The 17,949-nt window shown below is 36.0% G+C and overlaps 3 protein-coding genes across 3 annotated transcripts; all 3 read right to left on the reverse strand.

Annotated features, from left to right (window-relative positions):
• Positions 1-2,721: 2,721 nt before the first annotated feature.
• Positions 2,722-4,454, reverse strand: LOC103452818 (E3 ubiquitin-protein ligase ATL42-like). The gene has a single exon (XM_008392358.4). It carries the CDS (start codon positions 4,225-4,227, stop codon positions 2,878-2,880), a length of 1,350 nt encoding a protein of 449 aa, XP_008390580.3. The 5' UTR covers positions 4,228-4,454; the 3' UTR covers positions 2,722-2,877.
• A 407-nt stretch (positions 4,455-4,861) lies between these two features.
• Positions 4,862-6,494, reverse strand: LOC103449544 (E3 ubiquitin-protein ligase ATL42). Its single transcript, XM_070814121.1, has one exon. The coding sequence runs from the start codon at positions 6,294-6,296 to the stop codon at positions 4,998-5,000; it is 1,299 nt and encodes a 432-aa protein (XP_070670222.1). The 5' UTR covers positions 6,297-6,494; the 3' UTR covers positions 4,862-4,997.
• Positions 6,495-8,371: 1,877 nt separating this feature from the next.
• Positions 8,372-11,792, reverse strand: LOC103452826 (ninja-family protein mc410-like). The gene is made up of 3 exons (XM_029110229.2): positions 11,624-11,792; positions 9,450-10,595; positions 8,372-9,104 (listed from the first exon to the last, which is right to left on the reverse strand). Exons 1-3 carry the CDS (start codon positions 11,748-11,750, stop codon positions 8,605-8,607), a joined length of 1,773 nt encoding a protein of 590 aa, XP_028966062.1. The 5' UTR covers positions 11,751-11,792; the 3' UTR covers positions 8,372-8,604.
• Positions 11,793-17,949: the final 6,157 nt, after the last annotated feature.

The following is a 17,949-nucleotide window of genomic DNA, read 5'->3' on the forward strand; positions in this document are numbered from 1 at the left end:
TATCAGGAGCTATATCTCCTTTTGTTACGAGTTCAAGTTATTTTTATTAGTTTTTATATTTACAATAATGAGATGGTACTTGAAGTGATTAACGTCAAACCCACATTTAATTTCTAATCATATTCGTGGCAACCCATATTTGACATATGGGAGCCAACCAAGGCTTCAAGCATTTCAGTGTGCCACCCTTGTTGGCAGCGTTGCCCGGGTTTTGCCACGGACTTCTTCCCCTTCGTGGCTTGTTTCATCCCTTGTGGTTGTGATTGGAGAGGAGTTTGTCGGTTGGCCGTGGGAAGGCTGGCTTCTCGTGGTGGTTCACTGTAGCAGAGGCGGTGGACGTGGAAGACTAGGGTTTCTTTTGATCTTTTGGGCTCTGTTGTTTAACTTTGTTGGCCCGTTTGTGCTTGTACTTAGTTTTCTATGGGCTTTGGTTTGGGCCCACTTTTGCTTTGTGTTAATCTTGTATCTGGGCTCTTTGTGTGTACTATGTTGGTTGTTGCCTTGGAATGCTATTTCCAGTTTTCCAAAAAAAAAAAAAAAGGTGGCAAAATGTTCGTCACCCACCTCTCCTCATGTTCGGTTGGAGGTTTTTTTATTGAATGGCGGCTCTAGTCAAATATCAATTTTGAATCGAATTCTTTAATTGTGTATAAGTATTGTGAATCTGAGTTTTGTGTAATGAAATGAGATATATTTTATGAAAAATATGATGAATCTTGCACTGTTTTAAAAGTTTTAGCTTACCGGTGTAGTTTGTTTAGCCCTTAATACGCATATTGTGGAAGAAAATCGATATTACTTAATAATCACCAACATGTGCATAGATTGAATACAACTAAGATCAAATTAAGATGTGTAGAAATAAAACAAACCAAGCTAGTACTAAAAACAAAGACCAACTTATCCAAGGACCAACTAGGCAACAAAGTAAACTTAATAAGCACTAATTATGCAAGCATCAATCCACTAGATAAACTTTAGCCTCCAGGTTCAGGATCCAGAGTCCAAACCACCAAGGCAAACGTATAAACTTCAGCATCTTTATTGCTCCGAATGAAATTATAAAAATTAAAAAAAAAATATATCAAAGATGTACAAGGAAGCATCAGAACTCTGCTAATTGACATTATTACTTAGATTCTAAAAATGGTCAAGAACGGGTTGAACTGATTCTGCAAAAATGATCGATGACTGATTGAAATGATTATGCAAAAATAGTCGAAGATGTTTTGCAAAAATGGTCTATGACTGGTTGAATTTATTTTGCAAAAATGATGGAGAACGGATTGAACTGATTCTGCAAAAATGGTCGATGACAAGTTGAATTGATTATGCAAAAATGATCGAAAACTGATTGAACTGATTCTGCAAAAATGGTCGAAAACGGGTTGAACTGATTATGCAAAAATGGTTGATGATGAGTTGAACTGATTCTAGTAATAAATTATACAAACTGATTCTACATATAGTTTCAAAACTGATTCTGTAGAAACAATTGACGATGGGTTGAGCTTATGACACATTAATTTTGTTGGAGTTATGAGGGTTGAGCTCTATTAATAACCCTAAAGCTTTATGGGTATAATTGATATTTTAAAACATTGTTTCCATTTTTTTGGGCTGGGTTTTAGTTGTTTTTATATTTTTGTATCTCCTTGACATGTTTAAAAACTAGTGGAGTTCTTTTGAAATATAGTGAAAGTTTTTGTCTCTATATATAAAGCTCTCTAAATTAAAATCTTGTTTAGAAGTGCTTTTAAAATAGGTGAAAATGCTTTTGGTGATTTTTTTTTAAAACCAATCTTTAGTAATATGTAAGTGAATTTTGGAATAATTGTGTTTTTGATATCCAAAAATATTTTATATAAAAACGTTTTCAATCATTTTAAAAAACACTTCAAAACGAAACCTAATTGAATAACTAAGAGGGATCAAGCCGACGACAACTTGTGAGGACAAAAACAAAAAATTAAGATTAATAGATAATTAAGATAAACATGCAAAGTTGATTAGTGGCTGCTTTCCTTCAGGACAAATGAAGCAGACTGCTCCTGACATCATTACCACAACCGTGACGGGTAATTTTGTTGACTTCATAAAAAATAATGATAACATTTCAGGATTCTAAATTTCATGAGAAGACAACAAGTGACTGATTAAAGTTGAATTTTTCCAACCAAATAGATCAAAATGATCCGTCCGATGTCTTCAAAGAGCATCTTCTTAAATCTTTTCATCAAAGTCGTTTTCAGATGTGATCATCATTAGACACGATTAACCATGACGTTTTAAGTTTAAGGACTAATTAGATTAATTTACTTGGCTTAAAAATGTGGGAGCTGTAATTTTATAATTTTTTTTAAGTCAACTACAAATAAATTGATGTTGGCTTGGTGTAAATTTAGGAGGATTTAGAAAGAGACTCTAAGAAAAGACAAGGAGTGTTTAAAGCTAACGAAAGACTTAGCGCAAAACTGAGTGCAATGACGTTCTATGATTTATACAGCAAACTCCACTTAGTGAAATAAGACTTTATCATTGTTGTTGTTGGTTTGTGTAAATTTAGGTGGCTAACAATTTCATCATTATTTCATCAAAGAGTTTGAAATGTAAAAAGAGATTTCAATCATTAATTGTTGAAACTGAGGGAAATAGCATGATTTTTGTTCTTGGAACAAGGGTGGTTTTTTTGAGAAAAACAAGTTCGAAGCCCCCACCATGTAGATTAGAGTAGTTTGTGATATCGCCTTGTCAAAGTAAACAAAAAAATTGGATTCAAGAAGTAGGTGCTTGAAATTTGATAGCAATTATATTGAAGTTGTGAATAAAGAACCTAAAATCTATGGAAACTGAAAGTATGAATTGATACCAAAATCATCATACATCCAAGGGCCGTGGACACCTTTTCTCTCTATTGGCAAACGACTGGACTGTTCTTCGGGCAATCGGCATCCAAAGCCGCCTCATTCTTTCCTCTTTCGCATTGTTTTCGAGCAGTGAAGGATCTCTAGTCCTGTTCGTGGAGCCCAAGTTCCCAAATCTCGAAAGAGCAGTGATTTCGGACATTGATCTTTTCTCTCCTAGATTCGTAGAACTCGATGCATGAGCTGAAGTTGCTGTACTATCTGATGTAGAGGGAACAATTGAGTTTGTAGCCGAACTGTTTTTGTTCATTGTGCTAACTTTGTTCTCAAACAATCTTTTCATCTCCATCTCCTCCCTGATCTTCATAATCTCCTCATTTCCCGTTGCTTTCGCGGTCAAAAACTGCTCATCGTTTATTCTTGTGGGAGAGAATCTGTTGCTTGACACCGTGTTGAGCATCTCCGAATTCAAGAACATAAGATCAGATGGACTCAGATTGCTCCATCTGTTGTTAAACTCGAGAGCAGAAAAAATAATTTTGTGTTTGTGCTTGTGCAGGATTTTGTCATCCTCTTTTGTCACATCACTACAAGCAGCTTCTTCCTTGATTAACAATTCATCTTCCTTCTCGACCACCCTTTTGCTTTTTCGAAAGCTGCGTCCTACGCTGAATCTCGAAGAACTGTGGCGATCTTCCTCTCTCTGAACAAAGAGATCTATGCTCGAGTCATGTCGATTCTCTGATTGGTTATTCGACAAGACCCTCATGCTATCCGAGAAGGTATCGAATGTGAGATCCTCAGAGCTAACCCTGTGCCGGCAGAGAGGACAGCTTGAGTGCTTTTCCAGCCAGTGATCAATGCAGCTGATGTGAAAAGCATGTTTGCATTTGGGAAGCAATCTGAGAATCTCAATATCTTCAAATTTCGATAGGCAGACTGCGCATTCGAGACCTTCCTTTGACCCTTTGAGAGAAGAGAATCTGAAAAAGGGAAGTGCCTCAATCACTGTCTTGTCAATCCCAGAGAACCGAGAGCTACTACTGATAAGTCCTGTTTCCAGGAGACTGTTTTGTCGAACAGGAACTCTTCTATAGCAGTATTTGGCATACACTAGGAGCGCAAAAGTTATCGAAAACATGATAGATAGAACACCGATAACCATATGAACACCTGATTGATATTTATTTCCTTCATCAGAAGACACATCTGGGGCTTGTGATTCAACATGGAAGACCACACAGTTGAGAAGCAAAACAAACAAGCATGAATGAAACATTGGAAGATCAAAATCTTGAAAACCCGAGATTTTAATCATCTTTTCGAAGCATTCTGCAAACAAAAAAAGGAACCATATAGACATATATGTTTGTGGGTGAAATTGAAGTTTAAGGGAAATATCAATCTGGTTTGTGATAGTTCAGTTTTCTTGGTTTCTTCTTTGGCAGTTCTTGTGTGTCCTAATTTGATTATTATTTTCATATTGCAGTATATTAGGGTTTAGACAAATACACTATAAATACAAACACCAGCTGCCACATGACATCAGTCATGTTAATACAAACCATTAAGCTAATGCAGTCATTAGCTCGACGGGTGAAGTTACACAAATTGAAATTTTCGTTACGAGCTTTAGAGAATTTTTGTGATGGAAAAGGAGGAATATGCCTGCTAGGAAAAAGAAAACATTAACATATCATGTTAAGATAAGCTAATGCAGTCGTTAGCACGCAGGGTGAAAACCGGTTAAAGAGATTGAAATTTTTGTTACGAGCTTTCGCAGGTAACTTGTCACCTCTATGTTTCGGCTCAGTTTTGTATGTGATTTATTTGTCTTCTAAAAATTTTGGTAATGTCTTGCAGTTATCCAAATTCCTTTCTTGGCAAAGAAGCAATATGTTCCCGAAGCAAAAGCAAACGACAACATATAATTTCATTGATTCAAGAAGTTGATATTTGTATAAGATTTCTATTGACATCTATAGAAGCTACCTGTGTCCTTAAAAATTTAGAACGATGTATTGTTACAAAGGAATCGAAAAATAAAACAGCGTTGAAAGTGCGTGTATTACTCTAAAACTTCGAAGCAAACTACCTAAATCCTATGAAACCTAAATCTTCTGTTGATTCAAATTATACATCTAAAGGCCGTTGAGGCTGTGGAGACCTTTTCTCTCTGTTGGCAAACCAGTGGACTGTTCTTCTGGCAATCGGCAACCAAAGCCGCCTCATTCTTTCCTCCTTTGCATTGTTTTCAAGCAGAGAAAGCTCTCTAGTCCTGTTCTTAGAACCCAAATTCCCAAATCTCGAAAGACCAGTGATTTCGGACATGGATCTTTTCTCGCCTTGATTCACAGAACTTGAGGCATGAGCTGACGTCTCTATGCTAACTGAAGCAGAAGGAACCAAAGCTGAACTATGTTCACTCATTGTACTAAATTTGTCCTCAAACAATCTCTTCATCTCCATCTCCTCCCTAATCTTCACAATCTCCTGATTTCCTGTTGCTTTCGTGGGCGAAAACTGCTCATCATTTAAATCTCTGAAAGAGAACCTATCGCTTGACATCGTGTTAAGCATCTCAGAATTCAAGAACAGGAGGTCAGCGGAACTCACATTGCTCCATCTGTTCTTAAACTCAAGATCCGAAACAACAATTTTGTGCTTGTGCTTGTGCAGGACTTTCTGACCTTCCTCTGTCACATCAGCAACTTCTTGGATCAACAGTTCGTCATCAATCACATTTTCAACTTTTCGAAAGCTGCTTCCTACACTGAATCTTGAAGAACCGCTGTGATCCTCCTCTCTCTGAACAAAGAGCTCTATGTTCGAGTCCTGGCGGCGCTCTGATTGATTAATCCACCTCATGCTGTTTGAGTAGGTAATGGAAGTTAAGTCCTCAGAACTAACCCTGTGCCTGCAGAGAGGACAGCTTGAGTGCTTTTCAAGCCAGTAATCAATGCAGCTGATGTGAAAAGCATGTTTGCATTTGGGAAGCAGCCTGAGGATTTCAATATCTTCGAATTTCGACAGGCAGACTGCGCATTCGAGGCCTTCTTTCGACCCTTTCAGTGAAGAAAATTTGAAAAAGGGAAGGGCCTCAATCACTGTCTTGTCAATACCGGAAAATCGAGCGCTTGCGGTGACAAGTCCTGTTGACCGGAGATGGTTGTTTCCTACCACATAAGCGCTTCTGTGGCAGAATTTCACATATACAAGGAGGACAAAAGTCAGTAAAAAGAAGATTGCTAGAACTCCAATCACCAAAGCAACACTTGGTTGAAAATTTAGTTGTTCATCAGTAGAATATTCTATGCCTGTAGGTTGTGCTTCTACATGGAACACCAGAAAACTCAGAAGCAAAAAACCAATCAAACTTGAATGAAACTTTGGAAATTTGAAATTTTGAGACTGACCCAAAATTCTAATCATCTTTGGAAGCTAAAAGGAACTATAAATATACATATATATATATGTATGTATGTGTATGTGAATATATATAGATATATGGTTGTCGAGGAGTTGAGGTTTCGGGGAAAAGGGTGGAAATGTCTGTTCCAGGAAGGGTATATATCAATCTGGTTTTGTGATGTGTCAGTTTTCTGTGTTACTTCTTGGGTTGTTCATGTCTGTCTAATTTGATAAAACCATTTTTATAGTATTGGAGTTTATTAATTATTAATTATTAAGATAATTGAGAGTTGAGCATGTAAACAAATTTGCTTCTTATGTCAGGCTACATTATTATATAAGCACCACCTGCAACATGACATCAATTATGTTAAGATAAATCATAAACTAATTTGTTGCATATACACGACGGGTTAAACTCCGACCAAAGGAAAAAAATGTTAGCCTCACCCCGTTTACACAAACGTTTATAATGTATAAGCGATTAGCGATTGAATATTGTTGCTCACAATTTATCATTAGTTTACAATTATTCATGCTCATGTGGACGACTCATGCTAACATATAACTCGGTTAGTAAGGTGAAATTTTGTTACGAGGTTTTCACATGTAATTTGTCCCCTCCATTGGATTACTTTGTCTTCTCAAAGGCTTAGTAATGAGACTACTAATTTATGATTTGACTAATTTTAAAGAGTTTATTAGGGTTTTTAGCTGGAGGATGAAAGTCAAAATTGTTGGTTGCGTATGGTGCATGCAAATTAGCTGAGAAAGTCAAAGGGTTGAGTGTTTGAATCGAGCTTAGGTGACCTCATTGCATAGAGCATCAATTAGGGATGAAACTAACTCAGATAATGCTTTTTGTGTTTTCTAACTACAACCTTGAACTGGTCTGAATTTGATATTGAGTTGACATTTCAGGATAAACAAACATAGCGTGCAGGAAGAGAAAACAGAAGTGAAAACCACAGTTCAAAAAAAAAAAAAATGTTGAGACTAGTTTGGTTCTTTATTCGACAAAATTGATAATGGAATTCTTTACTATTTTGCATCACATAATTACACTTTGACGAATGTGTTTAGTTTTCGATTAATTACGAAGAAGAAGGGCAAACATCCTGTAAAAAATTTACAATTAAGTTTTCTGATTTAAGCATGCAGATAAATTAATGAATTTAATAAACTAAAGCCAAGTATTTGCTATCATGTGGTGATCTTCACTTTCTCGTTTTCTTCATTTGCACTTTTGTGTGTTTTTGTTTCAAAATTTTGTTTCTCTTTTGAATAATATAATTTAAGGGAAAACTAATGAAAATGGTTTAAAAACTTTAAGTTTTAACAATAAGGATAAAATAAAGGGTAAAGTGAATAATATCAGGATTGACTTTTTAGTGTAAAAATATGGTTTTTCGTTAAAATGAACCGTACTGGGAGCTTTTCGTTAAAGTTCTCATAATTTAAAGGCTATGAAGAAAAATAGGAATGCCGAGAGATGGAATGTATGCTCTGATTGTGGGATATTGTTGGTTGAGAAGAGGGGACCTCTTCAAGGTTGTTGACAGGCAAGTCCTTAGGATAATTCCACCGAAACTGAGGGCTTTATATAGGACCGTATCCTCTTTAGAACACAGAGAAAGTTACAACTCTTCTGAGGCCCCTGAAAAAAAGTCCAAGCAATCCGCCAAAAAATAAAAGGTGCGGAAATCATTTTCCTTCTCTAATAAACAAGAGAAATGCTTTGTCGTTACCCGTAATTAAAAAATTCTTTATATTTTATTTCTGAAAAACACAATTTTTCAGAGAATCATTTTTCGTTACACAGAAGCAACAAATCCGCCAGTGTTTCCATCATGTTACATGGAGGATGGTGAGTGAACAGCCAAATCCAAGAGTTAAATGATACAAATTAGCAGCTCAACCCTAACCAAAGTATTGACTCTTAATCCATGAATTCTCCATTTGTAAAGTGTTTGTAGATTGCTAATCCGAAACTAATAAGAATCATTGATCAACTAATCATCTTTGCAGGTTTACGTATACAAGTTTTCGGTTTTTGTATTTTCCGGTAGTATACGTATATATATCACAAAATAGAGTAGAAGTGAAATACTTGGCCTTCATATCACAAATAGAATAATGATGGAATATTATTACATACACCTGCAATTCCTGATTGCAGCAGTTGAGAGAAAACTGAGAGGAACTGAAGAAGGTTATTACTACACAAGCACAAAGACGGAGTAAAGCGTTCAAAAACATCGCCGGGATTTCCAGACCGCGTATAAATATTTATTACTCTGGTTAAACGTACAGCGAACATGGCACAGAATCAGGTCTGAGCTGAGGCAGCGGGATTCCCATTTGGAAATGTTGCCAAACCAGTGCCGCTTTCTGGATCAGAAGGCTCTTCGCTCGCATGACGAACAAACTCTTCAGGGGACATGTGCAAGCCATGGCAAGCACAAACTATTCTGATTTGGTTTGCGCTGTATCGGTAAGTTACACCAGAAATTGTCTTACCATTGGGGCCTTGACCTTTGGTAGAAACCCATGGTAGATTCGGGGAGGAACCAGATCCCTCAAATTTTATGTCTGCAGCAATACCTGGCTTTATAGATGAAAAATCAAGAGATAAGTCCTCTGCCGTTGGGCGGTCAGGTACCTCTTTCATCCTGAGGTTCGCGCTGCTTATTTTTGTGTCTTCTTCTGCCTGAGAAGATGCGTCCTCTTCAGTGACATTCTTTTTGCTATCACCTCTCGCCCGTTCTAACATCCTCCCATCATATTGTGCAATATCAGATGAATTATATGAAGCGACATGCATCATAGCTGCATCAACACAAGGAGGATAAGAATCTGTTCTCAACCATCTGGACTTAAATCATAGTGAACAGATCACATTCAACCGGAGAAAAAAAAAAGTATCACTAATATTATTTTCTTTTGGTCAAGTATCACTAATAATATCAGTATAATTTTTGACAAAAGAACGCCTCCAGAGTGCTATTCATGTATGGAAATGGAAAATATCTATCAATAAGATATAACATATCCAACATAAAGAGATTTGTCCAATACGTTTTATAAAACAGATGAGTACACCACAACCGTAAGGTGTTTCCATCCTCTCTAGTCCAACGTGCACAAAGAAGTTCCAATCCATATTATAGTTACCTGAGTTAGGAGGATTTCTGCCAGCATAGGCAGGATGGAATTGTTGAGCATGAGGAATCGCACCCCAGGCATTATCTTTATCAAACATTGGGAGCTGGACAGGTGAATAGCCAAACATAACTGGCAAGTTTTTAGGATTCACAGGTTGAGTCCCTGTTCGCTCACCAGTAACCGTAGGCATCGCCTGCATCTTCCCATGCATTGGATGTCCTGATGTGGTGGTCGCACCAACTGAATTAGATTCCTTTGTCGGGAGAGAATAAGGCATGTTCATCATCTTTACTGATTGCACTGAGAATGGACTCCCATACGCCATATTCCCAAGCTTGTATTCATTTTCTGATGAGATATTAAACCCCTCCAGTCCATTTAGGTCCACAACCTTGGAATCAGCAAACCTGCGAACTTCCTTCTGAGCATCAGAAGAGTCACCAGATCCAACAAATCGCTTGGCACCCTCAACATGTTGAGAATTTGGCACTGAGGATGAACCCTCCACTTCAGAATCTGCCACGTCTTCATTTTCAGCAGTTGAGCCATCTTCTGTAACGGAAATGTGTGATGCTTTTGTCTTGTCATGCATATCAGAGTAATGAGCTTCTCTCTCATGCTTCTTTTGATGGTTCATCTCGTCAAACAAATTCTTGCGTTTATTAGCAGCCTCAGTCTGTTTCTCCTCCTCTGTTTCATCAGACTTGTTATTGTTTGCACCCCAGACTCCTCTCCCGTTCAAGTTCATTGATGCATCAGCATCAACACTGGCCTTGGAAAGGTCATTGAAGAAGTTTTCTTTAGGTTTCACTGAATCACTTCTTTGAGAGCTACTACTAGATTCTTGTTTTTGAGCCCCACCATGAAGAAAGTCCTTAAAATGATCCACTAGTTTGTTGCTTCTATCACCTTCTTCTGCTCTAGCATTTGGGGAAGCACCATTTTTACCCTTGGCTTTGGCAGATGATCCACCAAAAGAGAGACCCAAACTAAGTTCAAGTCCATTATCATCCTCCATTTTTTTTTTTTTTTTGGACTGAGAATAACTGTCAATAGAAATCGAGCATAACCCTTTCCGATCCTCTATTCTATTCAGAAGATATCCCCAACCACACTGACACCAACACAAAGAACAATCATTCCAAAAAGTGATTCCTGCACAAAAGCAATTTGACAGAGATGAGAGTCATGAGACCACATCATGGTATGCATTGCAAAGAATAGAACAAAAAGTAAACATATGAAACGATCAAAGCAAGCTAAGTATCAACATATAACTAAACGTAGCTTGGTTAGGCTAAACTCTTAAGCATTAACAGCAATTATAACATTGGGGGCAATTCGATCATCTGGTATAGTGGGACTACCACTGAAAGAATGGCGGAAATCATTAGGGAGGTTCCCAATATCAGTCGTATGCGAGCCATAATCAACCATTACAGATATTTGGACAACAATTTAGGAAATCAGTGTATTTCAAAGAGAAGCAATCTCACACTTGCAATGACACTTCTTATTAGTAGAGCTCAACTACAAAAGCACTCAGCAAGTTATGCCGTGAACAACCGAGAATCAAATACATCTACTCTAAAATATAAACAAAAATTCGGAGGGATGTGCACCATTAATTCGATCCAATATCTTAGAGTCTATCTAGTAATAAGTACTAATATAACTACGTAATGAAAAAAAAAAAAAAAAATTTCAATCTCAAATTGTTTGCTGATCTTAAAAACAAAATCCAAGCAACTGAACCTAATTAATACACAGCTCGGCTGAGCCAAAGATTTCAATTTACTGGACACAAAAGCAAAAAGTCACAGAATTTTATTAAGATTTATTTTCCTACGTTTTCTCGGCTACCAAACAATGGAACCCAGATCTGCTCCTCACCCAGATTACCAATGAACGCCTATTTTTCAACTAGATATAGGAAATTTTCCCACGAAACCGAAAGCTAGGAACTTTGAACAATGAAATTAAAGTTCAATTAAATCAATTTACGATCGGATGAGATGGAAAATTAGCTAATTGATGCGATTCGATCCTTTTCTGGACCGATTTCCCAAATATTTCCCGAAAAAAAAAAGGATTAATTAACGATTTAATCAAGCAATTGGAAACTTTAGCATAAAAAAACGAAAATACAATGAGGAACACAAAATAGGGAGAGAAATAGAGACCTTGATTCGAAGAGAAATGATGAAGCCCTAAATCGAGCTGCTTGGTGCAGAGAAGAGTGAGGGGGCGGAGAGAGAAGTAAAATTTGGTACAAAATGTAATGGGGAAGAAGAAGATGTTCAAAAACATCTGTTATTTTTTTTTTTTCGTTTGCATTTTATTAAATTTTTTAGCGCACGTGAATACTATGAAAGTTATTTTATGTAATTTTGATTGACACAATAATTTTATTTTATGTCTTCCTAGTTTTTGTGTTGGCCTTGGGATTATTTTGATTTGCACTAATAAAAAAAATCTTACGCTCTGGATAAGAAAATTTTGAATTACTAAGAAGTTCTAAAATGAAAAAATTTTAGAATAAAGGAATTTTAATTTTAGAATTTTAGAATTTTCTTATTTTGGTGACCTAAAAAGACAATGAAATTTGACTACAATTTTTTTTTTTGTTTTTAAACACTCACACGGGAATTCTAAATTCTTATTTTTATGAATCCAAACAACAAAATTATTACATGTCAATTTATAAGTTTTGACTTTTGTCAAAATTCAAAGTTTATTTCCCTGACCAAACATAATGTAAATTGTGCAAGTGGTGTATTGTTGTGGTGGTTATGATTAATTTCCTCGACTCACTGTGTCCAAAATTTTAAACTTTCTTTCCTTGCTATAGTTTATAATTACTATAGTATTGCTTATACTATATCTCACTTATTTGGAGACTGAATAATGGATTGGTTGATAAGGTGCAGGAGAAATAAATTTGGAATGGAGATAAAATAAAATGCAAAATTAAAGTTATTCATTTTTTTTTTCAGGTAAGAGTCGCGATTTAGGATGTCTAGACAGATCTAAACACCTTTTCTCTAATGTTGAAGATATCCAAAAACTTTCTAATTTCCAGCTTGGTCTAATCATTTGTACGCCCTAACTGTTCCTATCTAAGGGTACATATAGCTTCACATTTTGTTAGGAACATGTTTAATTCCTTCCTTCTAGTTGTTTAATTAAATTTCAAAAATATTATTGGGATGCAGGCACTTCAAGAATTGACGGGCTGTTTTGTTGTTGTTCATGCAAGTGTTAGTGTTCTTTTTTTTTTAATTTTATTTAAAAATGTTTGTATTGTACATCTTTTTAGTCTAAAACATATGGTTGTATCGTCCTGACCTTAACAGAATCTTCATTTCATCTAATCTCTCTTAAATGAGTCTTAATTAATTTGCTTGTAAATGATTAGGATGATGCTGCCTTTGCCAAAGGGCTCATTTAATGGAAGAGTAAAGTGTAGCAATGGTCTCTCAACTTTAATCAAATTGGAGCAATGGTCTCTCAACTAAAAATTTATTATCATTAGTCTCTCAACTCTCCAAAATGAGTAGCTATGATTATTTTCGTCAATTTCGTCAGAATTTTGTCAAAATAAGTTATGTTGGAAGGACCATTGCTACAATTGGGGTCCCTCAACTCATCAAAACATGTAGTTATGGTCATTTTGCGTCAATTTCATTAGAATTTTTTCAAAATGAATTATGTTGGAAAGACCATTGCTACAATTGGATTAAAGTTGATGAACTATTTCTCCAATTGGGTTAAAGTTGATGGATCATTTCTCCAATTGGATTAAAATTGAGAGACCAATGGTAATATATTTTTGGTTGAGGAACTATAGCTGCACGTTTTAATAAGTTGAGAAATCAATGGTAATAGATTTTTAGTTGAGTGATCATTGCTCCAATTAAATTAAAGTTAAAATGATCGTTACTACAAAAGGACGGTTTGCATGGTTGGCGTGCGATGAATGGCATTCGAGATTTGCATATATGATTTGTTGAGATCTGGATGGGGTTTCTTTTCAATTAGAATTTCCAGACGTTATGAATGGTGCTTGACTTGCAAGCTAAGCCAATCGTCACTCACTAACCAACCAAGTAACAAACCTGTACTCCCAGCAGCACAACATAGTCATATATTTTCTGTGTAAGTGAGAATCGTGACTTAGGTGGATGCCTAAGTAAGTTTAGGTGCAATTTCTTAATTTTCAAATGCCTAGAGATAAATCGGGATGTTGGCCACCGCCTAGGGCCTAGATGGGTCCTAAGCAACGCTAAGTGGGAATTTTTAGAACAGTGCTACTATCATATCAGATTACAGAGCTATGGTTTCTATTTTTTTGGGTTAATTAACACCCACAAGGATTAATAGAATTTTGGTTCTGTACCAGCTGATCATCTTGGTGGAAACTTTTCCTGCCTACCCCAGCAATATTGTGATAATACGTTGTGACCCCCGATGCCTTGCTTATGATGTTCATCACCATCCAAGAGTGAGTATGGATTATGCAAAACCAAGAGTACGGATTATGCAGATGTGGGCAAATGGTGGACAATTTTGTTAGGGTTTTAACCAAAATTTTTGTTAGGGTTCCTGTTCTTTTTTTAGAGTTGCCTTTGTGTTTTCATTTCATAATAACCAAGGTATAAAATATCGATGATATCGGAAATATCGGTAGTCCAAAAACAAAGAAATATCGGGATATTATCGATATCGATAAAAATTGAATAAAAATGACGGAAATTGTAAGAAAAACTTGGAAATTTTTATTGAAACTTTGCAGGATGTTTATTTAGTCAATTATCTATTAGTTTATCACAAAAATTGGAAGGAAATGCATTGCATAATGAATTTAACTGATTTAAGTTGATTATATAGCGAGCTGTCAAATATTGTGAGTGTAGAAAATATGTAGTAATTAATGAAAAAAGTTTAAATACGCCATAATCATTTATATATAATGAATTAATACAATATTTTACACTTTATACATTGCATGGTAAGATACATGAATGACTTAGTACCACATAGAGTTCCTACGAGGTTCAAAATTTTCACTATCTTCATCATCTCTATGTGTAAAGTAAGTGTATTGTGAAGAGTAATCATCAAATGATAAATCCCCAAAATAGTTTTACATGTAATTATTAACATGTCACTCATATGGATCCGAGATTGGGTTGACTTTGTCTATAAGCAAAATCATTTGAAGATTGAGTCTCGGATTCTTTCCATGAGTCGCTCGATTTCATCCCAACAGGAATGAGATATGAATGGTAGAAAAACGGTTGGTTATGAGTATTACCATAGTTACTACTCCACCATTACTTTTTGTCTTGTCAATGTTTTTTTCACACACACACACGGTTTTGACAGTAAGAAACCACTCCACCATTGCTTTTTGTCTTGTCAATGTCTTTTTCACACACACACACATACCTTTTTCTCTCGGATAAGATAACACACACACACGCAACACACTTTTTTCTCACACACACCTTCTTTTTCTCACACACAGTCTCTCGATCCTTCTCCATCCTTCTCCCTCAGTCTCTCCTTGTTTCTTCTCCGGTTCTCCCCCCATCTCTTCTCTGCAACTTACCTTCCCAGAACAAACAAACACACACACATATACACCCCACCGTGACCTCCACCACAGTGGCGCACACTCCGCCGAGCACCATCACCACATGTGGACCGTTCCTCCTCCCTTTCTCACCTCCCGGCGGTGGCGAGCACCATCAAGCAAGGGGAGGTCTTGTTTAGGCCGTACAAGGCTGAGGATCCATCAAATCCGAGCTGGTTTTGGGATCCGAAGAAAGGGATTGCTCATTTTCAGGGTCTGAGCGTGAATTGCAGAGAGAGGATTGCTCATTTTCAGAGTCTGAGCGTGGGTCTGAGCGTGGATTGCTCATTTTCGGCTGCCGTTGCGACGACGACAATGGATACTTGGCGACATTATCGCTAATATCGCTACTATCGCGATATTATCGATATTAGCGATATTATTACAATAATTAAGTGTAAACGTGTGAAAATATCGCTATGTAAAAAAAAACGATATTATCGGCGATATTTCGCCGATAATATCAATTTTTAAGACCTTGATAATAACTAATGAGAACTAGTAGTGTGTAAAATGTAAGTTTAGATAATTGAGTTGGGTTTTCACAAGCGAGGTAGGGTTTTATTTTATTTTATTTTATTTTCCCCAAAACAAGCGAGGTAGTTTAGGAACTAATGTTTTGGATACAATTAATTAGATAATATGTACATAAATGAAATAGAATGTGGGTACATAGAATAAGTTGAGTGTAGAGATAGATAATAAGTACATAAATGAAATAGAATGTGGGTACATATAATAAGTTGGGGGTAGAGATACAAAATATGAATTCAAATAATTTTTTTTTTTACAATAATTTATTTACACTAAGGATGTTGGGTAATACATCCATTACCAATATTTGAATCTAAGATATCTCATAGTCTTATTTCAAATGATGAAAAATATCACTAGTACTAAATGGCTAGACAAAAACAATAATAATCCACAAATTCTTAGTTTTCATTTTATCATTTAATTTTCATTTAATTTTAACCTTGAAGAAAAGCTGTAATCTTTTTTAGCAAATTTTTTGTAGCTCGGTTAGTTAAATTTTTTTAACCTTGTTCTCAAGATCACACGCATATAATAATAACTAAACTTTTTACACGCACTATCCCACGCACATGAGTGTTTTTTTATAGTCATGTGCGCTACGCATGACTTTCAAATTTCTCCTCTTCTTTTTTCAGTTTACAATAAACATTGGTACTTCCCCCTCCTTTACGAAAGCCAGATCAAAGAAAAAATCCATAAAATAACAAGCACCCACAAGAGTTAAACAAGATCTCTACCATGCTGCTTAGGTGCCTCCTGGCGAAAAGAGTTCGATGCTCAGGTGCCTCCCCTGATGAATAGAGTTCGAAGCGATTGATGTCGGAGAAGAGAAATTTTTCATTATGACCGGAACACGGATGATAGATTACGTGTTTATATATAAGTGATGAAAAATTTTACTTTTTAAATTATTAACTTTTTACTACACATATCTCACCATTTGCATAGTGATTATGTGTTTTCGTGGTTCTCGATCGATCAAATGATCAATTCTCAATCTGTTCTTCTGAAAAGTTCAATTAATATCCTTCTTGATATCGTTCAAATGTTCGATCGTTGATCTGTTCTTGTTAACTCTTCCAAAACTAGAAAGCCTGATTCTTTTCTCCTTTCTGGGTCATTATCAAGGCGGCGACAAGGCAACAGCTTGACGAAGTGAGACTTTGTTCTTCTGCTTCCAAAAGAATAATGGTTATCTTCCATCAAGTTAGCGACAATGCAGCAACTTTTGAATGCGAATGCTGACGAAGTAAGCCTCTGTGTACTTTCTTGATTGTTTCTTTTTCTGTAAAAAATCACTTTGCAATGTCAATGGTGCATTTTATGCATACGAAATAAAGAATAATGGTTATTATACAAGTAAAAAAGAAACATTTTCATATTGTTTAAAGATTTGTAGTGATCAAATCTTGAAGAAATTTTACTTTACAATTTTAGTTTTGAATTCAGTAAACTCTGAGTTCAAAACAATTAATTGAGAAAGATACTGCTCGATGTCACTTGCATCAGCTGGTCCGCTCCCTCTTGAATCTCTAGGTTCTTCTCATTTCTAGTATTGCAAACATATGCGGGATCCACGAATCTATTACCTCTGAAATTGGGATTGAATGCTTAGACTGCTCATATAAGTGGCTGTCCAAAATATAAATGTTGTTATTCTTAGCAACTGAACATACAGTTGTATTTGGATCATATTCTAAAATAGAGAGAAACGTTACCTCATGTAAGCCGCTATAACTTCTTGTTCAAGTTGCCGCATTTAAATTAAATTCAAAATACTGCTTTTTTCGAGGAACACAATCCTTGAGTGACCAAATGCTTGATCTTCCGCGGCGAAATAGACAAGCGAACAAACGAAATAGACAAGCGAACCATGATGGTTCACTTGTCTTTTTCGCCGCGGAAGATCAAGCATTTGGTCACTCAAGGATTGTGTTCCTTGAAAAAAGCAGTATTTTGGATTTAATTGAAATGCGGCAACTTGAACAAGAAGTTATAGCAGCTTACCTGAGGTAACGTTTCTCTCTGTTTTAGAATATGATCCAAATACAACTCTTTCAGTAAATCTGTATGTTCAGTCGCTAAGAATAACAACACTTATATTTTGGACAGCCACTTATATGATGAGTAGTATAAGCATTCAACCCCAATTTCAAGGGTAAGATTCATGGATCCCGCATATGTTTGCAATACTAGGAATGAGAAGAACCCAAAGATTCAAGAGTGAGCGGACCAGCTAATGCAAGTGACATCGAGTAGTATCATTCACATGCTAATTGTTTTGAACTCAAAGTTTACTGAATTCAAAACTAAAACTGTGAAGTAAAATTTCTT

The sequence above is a fragment of the Malus domestica genome, chromosome 02 (assembly GCF_042453785.1).
Source record: "Malus domestica chromosome 02, GDT2T_hap1".
In the NCBI taxonomy this organism is placed as follows: Eukaryota; Viridiplantae; Streptophyta; class Magnoliopsida; order Rosales; family Rosaceae; genus Malus; species Malus domestica.